The 17,405-nt window shown below is 64.0% G+C and overlaps 2 protein-coding genes across 7 annotated transcripts; one reads left to right on the forward strand and one right to left on the reverse strand.

Moving 5' to 3' along the window:
• Positions 1-5,234: 5,234 nt before the first annotated feature.
• PLP1 (proteolipid protein 1) lies at positions 5,235-8,317 on the forward strand. Its single transcript, XM_026054629.1, has 7 exons — positions 5,235-5,302; positions 5,850-6,110; positions 6,757-6,913; positions 7,461-7,629; positions 7,731-7,804; positions 7,879-7,944; positions 8,131-8,317. The coding sequence occupies exons 1-7, from the start codon at positions 5,235-5,237 to the stop codon at positions 8,200-8,202; spliced, it is 867 nt and encodes a 288-aa protein (XP_025910414.1). The 3' UTR covers positions 8,203-8,317.
• Positions 8,318-11,557: 3,240 nt separating this feature from the next.
• Positions 11,558-16,824, reverse strand: RAB9B (RAB9B, member RAS oncogene family). Of its 6 annotated transcripts, none has more exons than XM_026033194.1 (5): positions 16,687-16,824; positions 15,470-15,576; positions 15,262-15,376; positions 15,064-15,175; positions 11,558-14,397 (listed from the first exon to the last, which is right to left on the reverse strand). In XM_026033194.1, the coding sequence occupies exon 5, from the start codon at positions 14,360-14,362 to the stop codon at positions 13,757-13,759; it is 606 nt and encodes a 201-aa protein (XP_025888979.1). In that variant the 5' UTR covers positions 14,363-14,397; positions 15,064-15,175; positions 15,262-15,376; positions 15,470-15,576; positions 16,687-16,824; the 3' UTR covers positions 11,558-13,756. The 6 variants fall into 6 exon arrangements, 5 of the variants coding, with proteins under 5 accessions (XP_025888979.1, XP_025888978.1, XP_025888980.1 ...); XM_026033193.1 differs by having other exon boundaries at positions 11,558-14,510; XM_026033195.1 differs by having other exon boundaries at positions 11,558-14,510; positions 15,064-15,202.
• Between the last annotated feature and the right edge of the window lie 581 nt (positions 16,825-17,405).

Below are 17,405 nucleotides of genomic sequence, written 5' to 3' on the forward strand. Positions count from 1 at the left end.
GCGCCCGCCGCGGCGGCGGGAGGCGGGCACGGCGCGGGGAGCCGCCCGCAGAGCCGCCCCCGCTCCCGACGCTCCTGCCTCAGTTTCCCCCCCGCCGCCACGGGCAGCCGCTCCCCGACCGCGCTGCGGGCTCGGGGTCCCGGCCGGGCTGCCCSCTGCCCCCTTGGGACGCCTCGATGSCGGGGCTGGGGCTGGGGGGGAAGGTCGGCTCCGCGGGGGAGCCGGGGGGAGAGGGAGGCTCTGGAGGGAAGGGGTGCTCGGCGGTCTGGAGATGCTCTGGGATCGAGGATGCTCCGCGTTTGAGGGATGCTCTGGGGTGGAGAGATGCAGAGATTGACCGGGGCTGAGGGACGCTCTGGGATCCAGGGATGCTTTGGGATCCAGGGATGCTCTGGGGTCCAGCGATGGTTGGAGGAGGGATGCTCTGGCGTCCAGAGATGTTCTGGGATCTAGAGATGTATTTAGGTCCAGGGATGGTCCGAGGAGGAGGGATGCTGTGGGGTCCGGGGAGGCGCTGGGGCTGAGGGATGCACAGGGCCAGAGGGAAGGGCTGGAAGCCCCCGAAGGCGCTGCCAGGCTGAGCAGCGGGAGCAGCCGGGCTCCTCTGCCTGCCCGGGAACTGCAGGGCTGGGTGAGGGCTGCCCCAGCTCAGGAGACCGTCCTGGGGTGCTGGACATKGGGTGCGCGGCCGGGCTGGGTCACCCCGGTGCCTGCACGGCCCGAGGGCTCCGCACACGAGACACCCCGGCCTCTCCGAGCTTCACGTGTGAAGATGTWAAAAAGGGCAGGAAAAGAGCAGAGCGGAATGAGCAGCTGGGAGCGGAGCCTCCCGCTCCTCGCTCACGTCTTGGCGGCGAGCACGGGTGCGCGCGGGGGCCGCGCGGGCGCAGGTGCGGGCAGGGGGGCCGCGCGGAGCCGCGCGCTGCGGGCGCCTCGGCATTGGCTTCTCCTTCGCAAGGGGAAAGGGATAAATAATAAATAAATAAATAAATGCAAGGCGGATTTGGAGCGCTGGCTGCGCAGGCTGCTGCACCGCGAAACGTGACGGCTGCGGCCCTGCGCCGCGGGCGCCTCGGCTCGCGCGGGGGGGCCCCGCACCGCGCCGCTGCTCCGCTGCCCGGCACCGGCAGCTCCGGGAAGTCTCCTCCGATTACCGTTGCCATTAGAGTCCGCGGGCCCCCCGGCTCCCGGCCCCGACACGTTGCGGCTTAAGCAGAGGCGACGCGGGGCGAGCGGCCCCCGCGGCGGGGAAGCCGAGGGGCGGCCGAGCCGGGCGGGAAAGCGGCGCGTCCTGCCCGGGGGCTCGGAGCAGCCTCCTCCCCGCAGCGCCCCGGCTTGTGCGGTGCCCTCCGCAAGGCGCCGGAGCGCGGCTGGGTGCCGGGGACAGGCGGGAGGGCTGGGGACACGGTAGGAGGTGACCGCGGGTGCCTCGCACATACAGGAGCCCCCGCGCACCCGTCTGGGGGCGGTTTGGCCCAGCTGGACGCTGCGCTGAAGCCCCCCTGGCCCCGGCCACAGGCTTTGGCTCCCCCACGGGAGATGCCGCTTATCCCAGTAAGCGGGAGAGCAGCGAGCAGTTTCCAGCCTCCCGGCCTTGCAACCCTTCCAATTCGCCTCGCCTTCCTGCTTCCCATCCACTCCAGCCGCTTCTCCCTGGGAGCAGGGAAAAGCCCGGGATCCGCGGCCCCGTTTCGGGAAGCAGCAGAGCCGCGATCCCCCCGCCAGCCGGGCTCGGGCAGCGGCGCAGGCTCCCTCGCTGYTCTGTGCCGCGATCCGCGCGGGGACCTGACAGGGACCGTCAGCCGCGCGTCCCCCCCGTGCCGGCGCAGCGAGCGGAGCGGGGGCGTCCGCCCCCATCTGCCCCCCCGCGCGGGCACCGGCGCTGCCCGGACCCAGAGGGGGGCATCTCCCCCTGCAGCAAGTGCCCCCCCCGGGGTGGGGGGCGCCCCCCGGCACCTTGTTCTCGCCGCCTGACCCACAGCAGACGCGGAGCCCGGGGATGGGGGATCCCTGCCGGGAGGGCTGTGCTGAATGCGGGCGGCTTCACAGGGAGGGTCGGCTCCTCTCTGCTTCCCCTTCTTCTTCCCCTTGCCCTTCTCCCCTCCTTCCCTTTCTCCTTCTGCCCCTTGCCCTTCTTCTTCCCCTTCTCCTACTTTCCCTCTCTCCTTCTCCTCCACCTTCTTCCCCTTCTTCTCCTTCTCCTTCTCCTTCTCCTTCTCCTTCTCCTTCTCCTGCTTCTCCTCTCCTCCCTCTCCCCAACTCCGTGTGCTCCTGGAGTCAGAGGAGCTGAGCTGTGGCTGAGGACACAGAGAAACCCCCTCCTGCACCAGGACCACGTCCTGGCCGTGGTGGCGTCTGGGGGGTAGAGCTGCAGGCCCTGCCCAGTGTTGCAGCCCCAGAGCTTGGCCAGTGCCGCTCGCCCGGTTCCGGAGCCCTCATCCCACTGGGATGGATCCCGCTTGCCCACTGGGAAGCAGCAAGTGGGGAGGAGTGACACACTGGAAAACAAGCGCCTGCTGCCCCCGTGGGCACCCGAGCTCACGTGCCCGTGTGCAGACCCTCGCAGCCCACATGCAACCCCTGGAGACCACGTGCAACCCTTGCCACCCACGTGCAACCCTTGCAGACAAAACGCAACCCTTACAGACCATGTGCAGACCCTTGTAAACCAAATGCAGCCCTCGTGCAACCCTTGCAGCCCACATGCAACCCCTGCAGCCCACATGCAGGCCCTGCAGAGCACATGCAGGCCCTTGTAGATGTGGTGCAGCCCACACGCAGCCCTTGCAGATCACGTGCAGCTCCTGCAGCCCGTGCACAACCCTTGCAGAGCCTTGCAGCCCACAGGCAGACTGTGTGYTCCGTGCAGGGTGACGGCTGCAGCCCTTTGGCCCCAGGCTCCTGGGAGGGGACAGCCGGCGAGCAGGGCCCGAAAAGTGAAAGGGCAGAGCAGTGTTTTCCCATGGGAATGGGGATGGGAAGGTGCTTGTGTGTGCAGGAGCGCGGGCGCCAGCTCGCCCTGCTCCGCAGAGCAGAAGCAAGGAGAAAGTCAGGGGACGTGAAAGGCAAATGTGCTGCAAATGCACCTAGCATGSGGGACAAAATAAAGCACTTTTTGCCTCCAAACCGTCCTCCCGACTCAGCTCGGTTCTGCCTGCTCCACTCAGGCACATCCAGCCCTTCCTCTGCCCTCCCTTGACATCTGCCTGTCCTTCCATCCCTCCGTCCGTCCTTCAGCTCTCCCGGGCCTCCGTCGCGCTCTGCCAACTTTCTTTTTTTCTTTTTCCTTTTTTTTTTTTTTTTTTAATTCAATTTTTATTAGCGGCTTTTTTGCAGCCTTGCAGCAATCAGGGCACACAAGCAGCGGCAGAGAGGGGAGCCGGGCTCTCCCGGGTGTCCTTGGGGCCCAGGGGCCGCCTCCGCGGGGTATTTTTACCACTGGGACTGGGGCGGCGAGGACGGCCAAAACCAGCCGAACCGGAGCCTCGTGCTGCAGAGCAGCCACCTAAAAATAGAGGCGAGCGGCGCTGCGTGACGGTGCTGCCCAATGCGCTGCGAAGGACCCGCCGCAGAGCCCTGGGGCAATGGGGAAAATGCCCCGTTTTTGCAGGGTTTGCAACGCGGCTGGGCCCTGTGGTGGCTCCTTTGCAATATCAAGATGGGAACACACTGGGAATGGGGAAAAGCCGAGGGAAGCAGCAGGAGTTTCTGAAGGGCGTATGAGGCTGCAGCCCCTGCTGTGCTTTAGTGGGGTGGTTTTTAAAAGCTTTTCCAGGTCTGGGAGGCTCCAGGAGCAGCAGGAGGTGGTGAAGCGGGTCTGGGTTTTCTGTCCTGCTGCAGTGATGTCTTCGTGGCCAGTGGTACAGGGCAGCCCTGTGGCCGAGCATCCCTATAGCTAAGCATCCCTATAGCCATGCATCCCTGTGGCCAAGCAYCCCTACAGCTGAGCATCCCTACAGCTGTGTGTCCCTATAGCTGAGCATCCTTACAGTCGAGCATCCCTCCAGCCATGTATCCCTACAGCTGTGTATCCCTGGACCCACACATCCTTATGGCAAAGCATCCATACACCCAAGCATCCCTATGGCTGAGCATCCCTACATCTGAGTATCCCCACAGCCGAGCATCCCTACAGTCGACTCCCCTACAGCTGTGAATCCCTACAGCTGAGCATCCCTACACCTCTGAATCCCTAGGCCCACATATCCTTATGGCAAATCATCCCTGAGGCTGAGCATCCCTACAGCCCTSTATCCCTGGGCCCGCACATCCCTACAGCCATGCATCCCTTTGCCCACGCATCCCTGTGACTGAGCATCCCTGGGGCTGCGCATCCCTGTGCTCGCACATCCCGGGCTGGTTTATCCATTCCCTAGGGACACTTGGGGCCGGGACCCCCGCGAGGTCCCCGAGGGCTGCGGGAGGCGCCCGGGGCCGGAGCCCCCCCGTCCCCGCCGCGCGCGGGCCGGTGCCAGGGCCGGCGGGGGGTGCCAGCCGCGGGGCCGCCCGGCGCCTGGCACCGCGCGGGGCATTGAGGCCTCACAGCGGCGCTTTGTCCCCGCGCTCCCTGCAGCTTCCCGGGGCACCGGGGGGCTGGGGCACCCCTGGGAGCAGCCAAAGGAGCTGGGAGCACTCGGGGGAACCAGGGCACCCTGGGGAGTTGGGGCACCCAAGGGAGCCCAGGAGCTTCCAGGGGAGCTGGGGCACCCATGGGAGCAGCTGGGGGAACTTAGGGAGCTAGGAGCATCCAAGGGATGTGGGAGCACCCAGAAAAGCCAGGGGCATCCACTAGTGTTGGGATCTTTGGGAGCATCCAAGGAACCTGGAGCATCCTGGGGAGCTCAGGGCATCCAGGGAAGATGGGAACACCAACAGGAGCTGGGAGCACCCGAGGGATGGGGGAGCATCCAGAGAACCAGGGGCACCCACTGGTGCTGGGGGCTCTTAGGGGATCAGGGAGCACCCAAGGGATCCAGGGGCACCCACAAGCAATGGGAACATCCATGGGAGCCGAGGGTGGCCGTGGRAGTTTGGGGCACCTCGGGGAGCTGGGGCTCCCATGGGAACCGGGCGCGTGCAAAGGAACTGGATACACCCAGCRGCTCTGGGAGCACCCAGGGTAGCCAGGGCACCCACCGAGGACACCCACGGGTGCTGGGGGAGCCGTCACTGGAGACCCCCACCCTGGGGGGCACTTACACCCCAATGGGCGCAATGTGACAGGGGCTGCAGACATGGGGGGCAGCACCAACCCCCCCCCCCACTGCATCCCTACGGAGCGGGAGCCTCCGGCAGCCAAGGGGTGCGGGGGGGCGGGCGGGGGAGGAGGCCGGGGGGGCCGCTCCCTTTAAGGGGGGCGGCGGTCCCCGGGGCAGCCCTTTTCTGCGGCGGGCGCCGGGCAGCGGCGCAGAGGGGAGCGCGGGCGCCCACGTCGCCAGCCGCACGCCGCCGCGCACCGCGCTCGCCATGGGTGAGTAGGGGCGCGCCGGGACACCCCCCCCCCACCAAGGCCGCGCGCAACTCGTGACACTGCCCGGGCGGCCGGGCCCCGAGGGGATGTGGGGCTGGGGTCTCGCTGGTGGCACCGGGGGGCTTCACGGCCCCCCCATGCTGACAATGCAGCGGCTCTGGGGGGGTCGGTGCCAGCTGCGGGGTGCCCGCGCCCCCCCCGTGCCCCCGGGCACAGCGCCGCCTTTGTTCCCTGTTTGCGCTGCCCGGGGCGCACAATGCCCTATTGTCCCCGGGTGCCCATGGAGGGTGCGGGGGGGACGTCGCCGGCCGGCACCCCCAGGCTGCAGTGGGGGGTGCAGGGGCTGCTGCCCCACATGCAGCCCCCAGCCCCGCGCGAGCCCCCTGCCCTCCCCGCACGTGGGTGCCGGGCGCCCCACTGGTGTGACGAGCGCGTGGGTGCTCTGCCCGCCAGGCTTGCTGGAGTGCTGCGTCCGCTGCCTCATCGGGGCGCCCTTCGCCTCGCTCGTGGCCACCGGCCTCTGCTTCTTCGGCGTCGCGCTCTTCTGCGGCTGCGGCCACGAGGCCCTCACGGGCACCGAGCAGCTCATCGAGACCTACTTCTCCAAGAACTACCAGGACTATGAGTATCTCATCGACGTGTGAGTACCCCGCGCCCGCGGCACCCGTGCAGCACCCGTGCAGCACCCTGGCACTCCCAGGGGACCAATGCACCCACACGGCACCCTTGCATTGCCCTGGGTCGTGCATTGCCCTTCTGCACCTATGCAGCGCCCTTGCACCCATGCAGCGCCCACCCAGCGCCGTGCACTGCCCTTGCCCCAGTGCATCACCCTTGCACCCCCCATTGCCTTGCCCCTTGCATTGCCCTTGCACCCACACATCACTCTTACACCCATGCATTGCCCTTGCACCCACACATTGCCCCTGCGCTCTGTGCATTGTCCTTGCACCCACGTCACCCTTGTACCTCCCAAACTGACTTGCCCCATGCATTGCCCTTGCACCCACACATCACCCTTGCACCCATGCAGTGCCCTTGCACCCACGCATCACCCTTGTACCCCATACTGCCCTAGCACCCCCATGCATTACCCTTGCACCCGTGCATCACCCTTGCACACGCGCCTTGCTCTTGCACCCTGTGCATCACCCTTGCACCCGTACATCACCCTTGCACTTGCACCTTGTGCATTGCTCTTGCACCCTGTGCATCGCCCTTGCACCCTGTGCATTGCCCGTGCACCCTGTGCATTGCCCGTGCACCCTCCTGTCCCCTCCCGGCAGCATCCACGCCTTTCAGTACTTCATCTACGGCACGGCCTCCTTCTTCTTCCTCTACGGAGCCCTGCTGCTGGCCGAAGGCTTCTACACCACGGGCGCCGTGCGGCAAATCTTGGGCGACTACAAGACCACGCTGTGCGGCAAGGGGCTCAGCGCAACGGTAACCGGGGGCCCGAAGGGGAGGGGGGCGCGAGGCCCCCCGCGCGCTCACTCGCTGCAGCGAGTGTGCCAGTGTTTGGGAAAGTGGCTGGGACATCCTGACAAGGTGATCTTAACCGGGGTTCGGCACCCCCTGCGCGCGCCCCCCGCGAGCGGCCCCCGCCCGGCGCCGCCGCCCAAAGGGACGCGCACGCCCCTCACCCGCCCCGACCCCCCAAAAAACCCTAAATGAGGCTTTTTTACTGCAAACCCACCGCCTACGGGAGCGGTCTGCATCGTTCTGCCGCCCCGCTTCTGCRTTTGCAGCTCTGTCCCCAAACGCCCCCCCGGTGTCCCCGGGAGCGGCACCCAGGGCTGCGCGTCCCTCGGGGCCCGGCGGGGAGGGAGGGCGGACGACCCCCGTCTCCGTGACCCCCCCTCCGTCCCCATCCCCCCCGCGCCGCGGTGCTCCGGGCGTCCCCGCGTCCCCCCGTCCCCCACCCGCCGCCCCGTGCCGGTGTCCGCCGGCGGCGGCGCTGAGGCCGGGCGCCGGGCGCCGCCGCTTGCAGTTCGTGGGCATCACGTACGTGCTGACGGTGCTGTGGCTGCTCGTGTTYGCCTGCTCCGCCGTGCCCGTCTACATCTACTTCAGCACCTGGACCACGTGCCAGTCCATCGCCAACCCCAGCAAGACCTCGGCCAGCATCGGCACGCTGTGCGCCGACGCGCGGATGTACGGTGAGCGCCCCGCGCCCCAACGGGCAGCCATTCCCACCGGGAAAAACCGCCCCGTGCCACGCGGGATGCATCCCGCCTCACGGGCGCTCGTGTCTCGCCAGGCGTCCTGCCCTGGAACGCCTTCCCCGGCAAGGTGTGCGGCGCCAACCTGCTCTCCGTGTGCAAGACCAGCGAGGTGGGTGTCCCGCGGTGCCCGCCGCGCGCGGTGCCCCCGCGGCGCTGGCGCTCAGCGCGCGCTCCCCCTTGCAGTTCCAGATGACTTTCCACCTCTTCATCGCCGCCTTCGTGGGCGCCGCCGCCACGCTGGTCTCGCTGGTGAGGGGCGCGAGGGCGGGCGGGGGGTCACTGGGGGCAGAATGGTTATTTGGGGCAGTACGARGTGTGGGGGGGCTGGGGCACATCTGGGGGGGCTGCGGGAGGCACCGCTCAGCTCGGGTCCCGGGGCCCCCTTGATGAGGTGCCCGGTGCCTTCCTCCCGCTCACGCCGTGCCCCAACCGCAGCTCACCTTCATCATCGCCACCACCTACAACTTCGCCGTCCTCAAGCTCATGGGCCGAGGCACCAAGTTCTAGCGAGCGGCCGGCGCCCGCCGCCGCCTCCTCCGTCCTCCGCTAACCCCGAGGCTTTAACACTGCCGCCGGCCAGCGGGCCCCCTCTAACGCTGCCTTTGCCGCCAGCCGCCCTCCTCCTCCTCCTCCTCCCCRCGCGCTCTCCTCCCGCCRCCKCTCCGGGGGCTCCCGTGTGGCCGCCGGAGCGCCGGGAGCCGCCGCCGGCAGCGGGATGAGCCGGGAGGACGCGCGGGGCGGGAGGCTCCGCAGGAGGGACCGGGAAGGCGGCCTCGAGGCGCTGCCGCTGCTGGACGCTCTCCGGGAGCTCCCGCCGCCCCCGGAGGGAAAGGGAAGGATATTTTTCCCCATCCTCGTGCCAAGAAAGGTGGATTCCGGCCGCCGCCAACCAAGCCAAGGGGCGTCAGGGCAAGGATCTTCCCGTGGCGAAGAGAGCACTGACCCCCATGTCCACGGATCCCGGAGACCGGCAGGGCCCAGCCTGGCACCAGGGGCTCCCCGTGACCCCCGGGACTTTCCCCTCCCGACTCGGGATTCCCGGAGCAGCGTCGCGCTCCGTCCCGCTCCCATTTGCCCCATTGCAATGTCGTATTTTGGGGGGGGGAAAATCCGTGTCCGGGCAAGCGGCCGGCTCCGACGCACAGGGACCGGAGCAGGACGGTGCCGGGAGCCACGTGGGCTCCTGCCCGCTCCCGCGGGGCTGCCGGGGGGTCCTTTCCTTTGTGTTTTGTTCTTTTCTGGTGAATTTAACAGCAAATAACCGCCCCCCCGCGCCCTGCGCACACACACGCACACGAGAGTTAATCGACTGAAAGTGTTTCCTGCCTCTCTCCTCCAGACCTCGTTAACAAGCAATAAAGAGAAAAACAAACAACCGAGCAAACGAAAAAGGAGGGCGTTTTTAGAGCCTTTACCTGACCGGGTGTATTTTATAAGAGTTAAGGAAAATAAATTAAAATTAAGACCACTGTGAAGCAGACGCGCGTCCATCCTTCCGTGCGCCCGGCCCCTCGTGCTGCCTCTCGCCTGCTCCAGGTGACCCCCRTGGGCTCCCCCCAACCCTCACCCACGTCCCCATGGGGGTCTGTACCCCCTTCCCAGTGCCCCAATGTCCTTCCCTGCTGGGGAGCCCTAAAAATCCCCGGTTTTGCCAGACGCAGGATGGGCTCAAGGCAGCCCATTGCACTAGGGCTGCCGATGGGACATCCGCAGTGGCCGGAGGCTGCGTGGAGCCCGCAGGGATGGGAGCCCTGGGAACGCTGCCGGGAGCAGCCTGGGCGGCCCCGACGCTCCCGTTTGGTGGCTGGTGCCACCAGGAGCGAGCGGAGCCTCCCACTGGGGACACGGGCTCRCGGGCAGCGCCGATGCCAGGGCTGCTCCTGGCCCTGATCCCCGCTCCGGTTCCCACAGCCCCCCGGGCGCATCCCGGCCCCCTGGTGCGTCACGGACCCTGGGTGAATCCCAGTCCTCAGGCGCATCCTGGTCCCCCAGGGGCATCCCAGTGCTCCAGGTGCATCCCGGCCCCCCAGGCGCATCCCAGCTCCCGGGCGCATCCCGGCCCGTGCGGGTCCCCAAGCCGCAGCCCCGTGGCGGGTCCCRCGCGTGGCCCCGCGCGCCCCGGCCCCGCTCAATGGGGCGCTTTGTCCCCCGCGCGGCCAGATGCCACCGGCCGGCGCTGAAAGGGCCCCTGTGTGCGCGGGCGGCCAACAACACCGCGGCTCTCGTGGCGGCGGCGGCGAGCGCTGCGGACGGCAGCGCGGGGCCGCGCGCGGAGGCGGACGGCAGCGCTCGGCCACGCTCACGGTGTCCCCCGGCGCGGCRTGCAGGATGCTCCGGGGCTGGTCCTGCTCCCCCGGGGGCTCCAGGGGACCCCCCGATGGTCACCCCTTGTCCCCATCCCCAGGCCGTGTCCCAGCAAGACCATGGGGCACCAGGCTCAGGGAAGCCCCATTGGAACCAAGGAGGGAGAGGAAGAGGAGGAGSGGGATGGCAGCCCGTGGGGAGGATGCAGAGGTGAGGGTGGCCATGGGGATGGTCCCTGAGGTCTCCRAAGGACAAGGCCACCAAGGCTGCTGCTCTTCCCGGCCTCCCCTCCGCGCGGGGCGGGAGCGGGAGCCGCATTCCCCGTCCTCCGTCTCCTCCCCGTGGCCGCTGCCCGCAGCTCCGTGCAGGGCGGGAAGAGCCGCTCCGGAGCGGAGCAGCAGCCGGGGGCCAGGGGGGCCTGGGGACAGAAGCGGCAGCAGGACAAACCCAGCTGGTCCCATCGGCACCAAATGACACAAACCCAGGGGACAGACGTCGGAAAAAGAACCACCRTGTCCCCCAGCGCCTCATTGGTGCCGGGCGCCCAGTTCCTGCCCTCGTTTTCCCACATCCCTCCGGAATTGCGGGTGTTTGTGGTGACACTGCCCCAGGTCGGGTCCTCGCTGGTCCCAGGGCCGCTCCATGCTGCGCTTCCCGGGGCTGGGAGCAGCTCCCTGCAGGCGCCTCTGCCCTCCCGCTCTCAACCGCGTCTGGGGATGCCCCGAATGCTGGCGGCCCTGGCCAAGCCCCGGCAGCGCCTTCCGAAGGCAGCCTTTCCAGAGCTTTTCCAGGGATCCGGAGCCAAGAGCAGAGCGAGGTTCAGCCGAGGCGACCAGCAGGCTGGGACGGTGCAAACGCAGGGAGAGCCTCCCAAAATAGGGGACCATCTGCAAGGGATGAACGTTTGCACGGCCCCGGCCGCGGGAGCGCAGCAGAACGGTGCCCATATGGCCCGTGCTGCCTGGGCAGCCCATGGAAACCAGCTCTGATCACGACCCGCTGGGGATGGAGGGAGCGATTCCAAGATCACAGCAAGAAAGTGGGTGGTGAGAGCGGTTTGGTGCTGTGAGCCCGGCTGAAAACTAACCTGCAGCGACAGAGGGGAGCAATGTGAAATATTTGTTGTGAAAGTGCTTTCCGATAAACGCCGGAAGAGACAAATCTGCTCCCTGCACTCGGCTGGTAAACGAGCTGTGTTTTTTTAGCTGCTGGAAAAATACTGGATTCTAGCCGGAATCCGCAATGACCAACCGTTCTGTATAAACCAAAATGCCTGGATCCCCTGGCGGCTTTCCCCTGCCAGCTGGTAAAACCAGCGCGGCTCCGCATCCCTCCGGAAAACAGGAGCTGGCTCGAACGTCGAGTGAAAAACCAAAAGCCRCTTCTTGAACTCACTTGAACACATCCATGGTTTATTTGCTTAAATAAAGGTAGGATCCCGGTTTTACAATTCCAGTTGTGTGACGGCAGCGACGACTCCAGCAGCGCGGGCGGACGCGAGGAGGGAAGGGCTCTTGGCGCTGAAGTCCGCAGCGAAGAGCTCGGGATCCGGGCTCCTTGGGAAATTGTGCGTGTAGCAGGTTGAAATAAATTAATCAATTTTAATGCAATACAAAACACTAGGCTTTTTAAATACAGCTTAAAAATATGCAGGCCTAATAAAACAGGGTTTTAAAACGACATCGGCTGTCCAGCGGTGGTTGGGAAGAACAACGCGCAACAGCCGCAGGGCAGGGGTCTGCACAGCCCGTGGGGCAGGTTCTGGAGCGTCTGCTCTTAAAACCARCATGCACCGAGGTCCTGCATGGAGCACCCTGCCCGTTCCCCGGGATCGCAGCTCCTCCAGCTTCCTCTCTCCTCCGGGATCTCCATGCAGATCAAGGCTGGAGCGGCGCAGGGAACGTGCGGACTCGGGGCTGCTACCTGGACCCACCACTCACAGTGCTCAGGATCTCGAAGGAAACATCAGAACTGAAGGAAAAAAATCTACCGAGGCCTGCAGAGGTCAGGGATTATTAAATAAACATTAAATTAAACATTAAAACTAAATTTTCCAAACTTGCAAAACTCTGTTGCACCTATGGAGGCAGAGCCTTCTCTCACTCTCCAAGGGACCCGGTTTTCCAGAGGTTCCCTGCCCACTCCGTGGATGCTGTGGTGCCATCGGGTGCCTTCTGCTTTGCAGAGAGGGGCAGGATCACCCYGAGCTGCCCAGGGGACAAACCCTGTGTGCGCAGGAGCTGCTACGTGGGGCATCGGCTGCCAGCAGGCAGCGCGAGGGCAGAGCCGGCTCTGCTCTAAAGCGCAGCGTAAACGAACCGGCTCATCCGCAGCTTCCTCTGCGCCCATGGAAAAGGGCMTGGGAGCGGGGCCCGGGGCAAACGCACGCACGGGAAGCTGCGGGACATGAGGTTACAATGGGAGAAGAGCAGCCAGGGAGCTCTGAGCTCTGCTGCATGGACAGCTTGGGAGGAAACCCAGCAGGGGCAGGAGCCGGGACTAGCAAAGTCCGGGCTCCTTTCTCCAAGGTTTCCTGCTCCTTACGTTCCATGGGCAGAGGTGGAATGAGTGCAGAGCYCCCCTCAACAGACAGGGATAAAGCAGCCATTAACGCAGGCCAATTAACCGAAGGCCAATTAACCGTGTGGGTAATGTGTGTGGGACGAGCTCGGGAGAAGCGCTGGACTCCCCGGGCGGCCGTGGGGGCGGTGACAGGGAACAGCCCGAGCGCCACATCCGGAGCCCAACAGCCCAAAGCGACCGCGGACACTGACCCATCCAACCAAGGGGACGGATAGGACCAGGGCTTCCGCAGCCGACCACGAGCCACTCACCGGGATGTGTCCCGGGACACATCCCACCCACCTCCCGGGCTGCGGGGCTCGTCGTGTGGCACCGAAACCACCTGTGACAGAGCCACGAGCTGCTCCGGGTTCAGGTTCCCAACCTGCTGAGTGGCCCTGACCCCTCCGATGGGACCTGGAGGTGGGATGATGGATCGCTGGATGGGTCGCCCTTCCACCCAGGGCGACSCAGCGTGAGAAGCAGCACGGGAGGCTGCGGCCGAGCTCAAACACACACGGGTGAAACAGGAAGCAGCCCGGCTCTCCACCAAGTCACACACGCAGCAGAGGCCAAGTCAGAAGCGGGGAAAACCAGACCAGAAAGAGGCAGCCACAAAGAGCTGCTGCTGCAGCACTCGGCCGCGGTTCCTTCTCCTTCACGGGCCGTTTCAAAGCATAGCACTAACAACTCGTGACACAGCTGGGTCTCAGGACAGGCTGCTCTTACCCGGAGCACCCAGTCACTCCAGCATTTGCATTCTCAGAGCTGCGTGGGCTGAGGCCTCCCCAGCAGGGTTTGTTCAGCCTTTCCTCCGAAGGGAGGTCATGAGTTTAGTGCGTCTGCTGTTTTTCACTTTGGGACTGCAATACTGCTCGGGGAGTCTCGAGCCCTCCCAGCTCTGCTCTGCATGCAGGTCTTGGTAAAGATGAGATTCGCTCTCTTCAGCACCACCCAGGCCTTTCAACCTGCTCAAAACAGGTGGAGATGGAAGCAAGACGCGTTCTTTGACAGCTCCCTCCTGGCAGCTTTATCCCTGTGCCTGAAAACCCCAGCTGGAATTCGGACGGAAAAGCTGCAGCTCCTTGGGGAGCTACCCAGGATTGTCCTCGGGGCGCCTTCCTCAGAGCAGCCGCTCACACCTACCCCGCTCCAGCCGCTGGGTCGAGGGAATTTCTCCAAGGGGCAGCCGCTCTTAACAACAGGAAGACCCGGATTTGGAGCTGGAGTGCAGGTCAATGGTGTGGCCCAGCATACAGTGCTCTAGCTGCTCCTCTACTGCCAGCACCTGCCGCACGGCTTCCTCGAAGGCCACGGCCACGTTGGTGTCATCCTTGGCGCTGGTCTCCAGGTACGGATAGTTCCCATTTTCCAGGCACCAGCTCTGCGCCTCCTCCGTGCTCACCTGCCTGTCGAGTTTGTCTATCTTGTTGCCAAGGACCACAAAGGGGAAGCGCTCGGGGTCCTTCACGTCGGCGTAATGGACAAACTCCTTCTGCCAGTTGCTGAGGTTCTCGAAGCTCTGCCGGTCGTCCACGCTGAAGGTGAGCAGGCAGCAGTCTGCCCCCCGGTAAAAGGGCGTTCGCAGGCTCTTGAATCTCTCCTGGCCTGCAGTGTCCCAAATCTGGAGGGTCACGAAGCGCCCGTCCACCTCCAGGTCCCGGTTCAGGAACTCCACGCCGATCGTGTGGAAAGCCTGGGAGTCGAACTTGTTGGTGACGTAGCGGTTCATGAGGGAGCTCTTGCCCACTCCCCCRTCCCCGAGGAGAATGACCTTTAAGAGCAGCGACTTCCCGCTCATTGCAGCAGGTCCGAGGGGCGCGCGGCGGGCGCGACCTACAGCGTTCGGAAAGGGGACAACAGAGCTGTGTGAATCGAGGATTCCACGGAATCACTCAGCTCCGGCTCCTGTGCTGACAGGCTGACGTCTCCACACGTATCTCGTACAGCTGATGGAAAAAACACCGAGTTCCTGAAATCCCCCCAATTTTTCGGTTCCCCTTCAGAGATGAAGCCCCACAAGACCGAGACCGTGCAGCAAGCTGGAAAAAAGAGGGCACGTTTTGTGCTCCTCGCAGTTCCAGTGCTATTCCCTGCAGTTTTAGGAAATAAATGGAAGTTTACTCTGGATTTCAAGCTAAGACTTAACAGGATCCTTCTACTATTATGCTACCTTTACATTAATTTGGGAAATGTAGAGCAGAACTCCCAACTTTGGGATTTTGCTGGGGATAAACAGGAAAGACTGACTAGAATGAGGCCATTTCTCAATCAGTTTTGCAAATATGAGGAAATCTCTTACTAGAGCAACCAGTAGAGCCAGCAGTTAGGCAAGCTTTGGGGCACACAAGTCTAAATGGAAGCAGYAGGTCTCCAAACTAAGCGCAAGTTGAGAAGCTTAGTTAAATGTCATATAAATGWTTAATATCTAAGAGAAAGTTTGGTGTTCCTGAAAGCTTATCTAGCTTTCACAATCATTTAAGCATTAGTTAGAAATCTTACCTTGCCTATGCCCTCAGAAACAGCAAAATATCCCTGGGGATGTCCATCACCAGCCCTTTGCTGTCATCATACAGTCACTAGCTATTCCACTTGTTCTGTCTGACGTGCTGTACTGCAGGGATGTAAAAGATGTGCAGGCCTAACATGGACCTAAGCCATGAAGCAAACCATCCGAAGGGTCCTGAAATGCTGACTCACCTTCCAAGCGGAGCTGCCCGCGTTTCCCGTGCGATCTCTACAGCTCTGAGGGGTTCCCCAGGTCCAGGGATGGCTCCTCTGCTCCTCTTCCYGGCCGTGCTTTTTGCAGTCCAGTCTGCGAGACAACAGATGCCAGCTCAGATGCATCAACCCCAGGCACAAACAAAGGGCTCCCGGGAGTGCTCTGCAGGTCGGGGAAAGGCCTTACGTGGAAGGAGAGGTCTGTTTTGCTGCTGGCTCTCAGCACCTGCTCTGGAAAAACAGCCCTTGGGTCTCCAGAGCTGCCCAGGGAACACCCTCTTCCGGCATGTCAGCCTGTAAAACACAAACAGGGAGGCTGCCAGCGCCGGCTCCACGCGCCGCCTTCCTTCCAATTCATAATATTAAGCAGCAGCGAAGCTGAGCGTGCAGCTACTGATRACAGGAGTGAATCAGCCAAGAACAAAGTGCTGAGGACACAGTTCCTCCTGCCTTGAGTAAAACACAACACTTCTCATTTCTCACCAGCGCAGGGACAGCGGATGCTGAATCTGAATCAGAAGGGGACAAGCTGAAGGCCCAGGCCACAAAACCTGTGTCTCACCTCAGCCCTGAGGACGTCAGTCCTGCAGGAAGCTGTCTGCTCGGAGCTGCTTGTCCTGCCTACCCACACGCTCCGGAATCCGATCMGAGGACTGAGCTTGTGCCCAAGGCTGCTAACCAAAAAAATGAGGCAGCTGCTRTGGGGAAGACCAAGGGATTTTGCTCACACACCTGCTGGCAGCATTCCTAGCAAGGGTGCGGACACGCAGCGCTGCCACCACACCAAGCTCCGAGCAAAGCACAAGCCCTTCTGCCTCTGCTGGAAGCAGCACCCTTTTCCATTCACAGCAAATACCACTTTTTTTTTGCATTAGCCCTGATGGGTTCTGTTTTTCTTGGGTTTCCTTTCTCTGTTCAGAGCAATTGCAGCCAGCATTTGCCACAAAGCTAAAAGCAGTAACTTCTGTTCAGCTCTGTGGGCAGCAAAGAAACTAAGTGCAGGCTCCCTGAYCTCACTGATTTCACTTCTCCTGCACAAAAATACCCCAGGCCAGAGCCGCGTCGCGCCAACTGAACTGCCTGGATGGGTCTGGGGACGTTTCAGAAGCATCCGTGCAACCAMGTGGCTTTAAGGCAAAGAACAGAATGACAAACGTCAAAAGGGACAAGCAGGMACTGCAGCATCTCTCCCTCTGGGCTGATGATTTGGGATAATTTGCCTCTCCGTAGGCTAGCCCTTCAGACCCATTGCCCTCCCTCTCCCAACCCCTTGCTGAAGGGGATAGAAGCTGGTCCTTGCCCCATCTCCCCTCTGCCCATGCCAAATCCCTCGGGAAACAAGTCGTCAGCCCCGACAGGAGTTTCCATGCAGAAAAGCTTTACGGCAGATCAGCAATGACTAACAGTGACGGATGTTTTCCGAGCGTCTGTCGGGTTGTTCCAGGCTGCTCCTCAGCCTGGCGGGCGAGCAGGGTGCCGGGAGGGCACCGGCGGGCASCCTCCGTGCGCGCACCCCGTGCTGCGTTACTGTTCCAATCTGTTCACATGGACACAAGCGGGCGCATCCAGGACGACGGCACCTGTTTGGAGACAGAAGCAGAAGGGGGATGAGTGCGGGTGCCACGGAGGGCCCCGGCTCAGCCCAGCTCTGGGTTTTGGCTCCGTGTTGGCAGCAGCTTCTCCGGGAACCTGTCCGGGCTGCCAGGCACTCAGGCAGGGCCGGCTCCCCCCATGGACCTCCATGATCTGGAAGCGGARGAGAGAAGGGGGACGGGGCCCCTGGAATGTTCCCGGGAGGAAGAGGGAYGGGGAGACCCCCTGCACGAGGGAGTGCAGGGGGAAGGTGAGGGATAGAGGGACCCTTGGTGCCAGGGGGATGCCCAGGGAGGACGGGAATGGGAGGTGGGCAGGGAATCCCAGAGACCCTCAGCGCTTCGGGAGGGGCGTGGGGGGCACCACATGGACCTGCCCAGGGGAACTGGGGGTGCCCCTCAGGGAGGGACGGGGGCATCCCGCAGCCCCATCCATGGGGAACAGGGATGGTGGATGAGGGTGTCACCATCACCCCCTCAGGACTGCCCAGGGGCGACCGGGCCGCCCCACAGCCCCTCGGGGCTCCGGGA

Source organism: Nothoprocta perdicaria, unplaced genomic scaffold, assembly GCF_003342845.1.
Source record: "Nothoprocta perdicaria isolate Ctin4 unplaced genomic scaffold, notPer1 scaffold_124, whole genome shotgun sequence".
NCBI classification, from domain to species: Eukaryota; Metazoa; Chordata; class Aves; order Tinamiformes; family Tinamidae; genus Nothoprocta; species Nothoprocta perdicaria.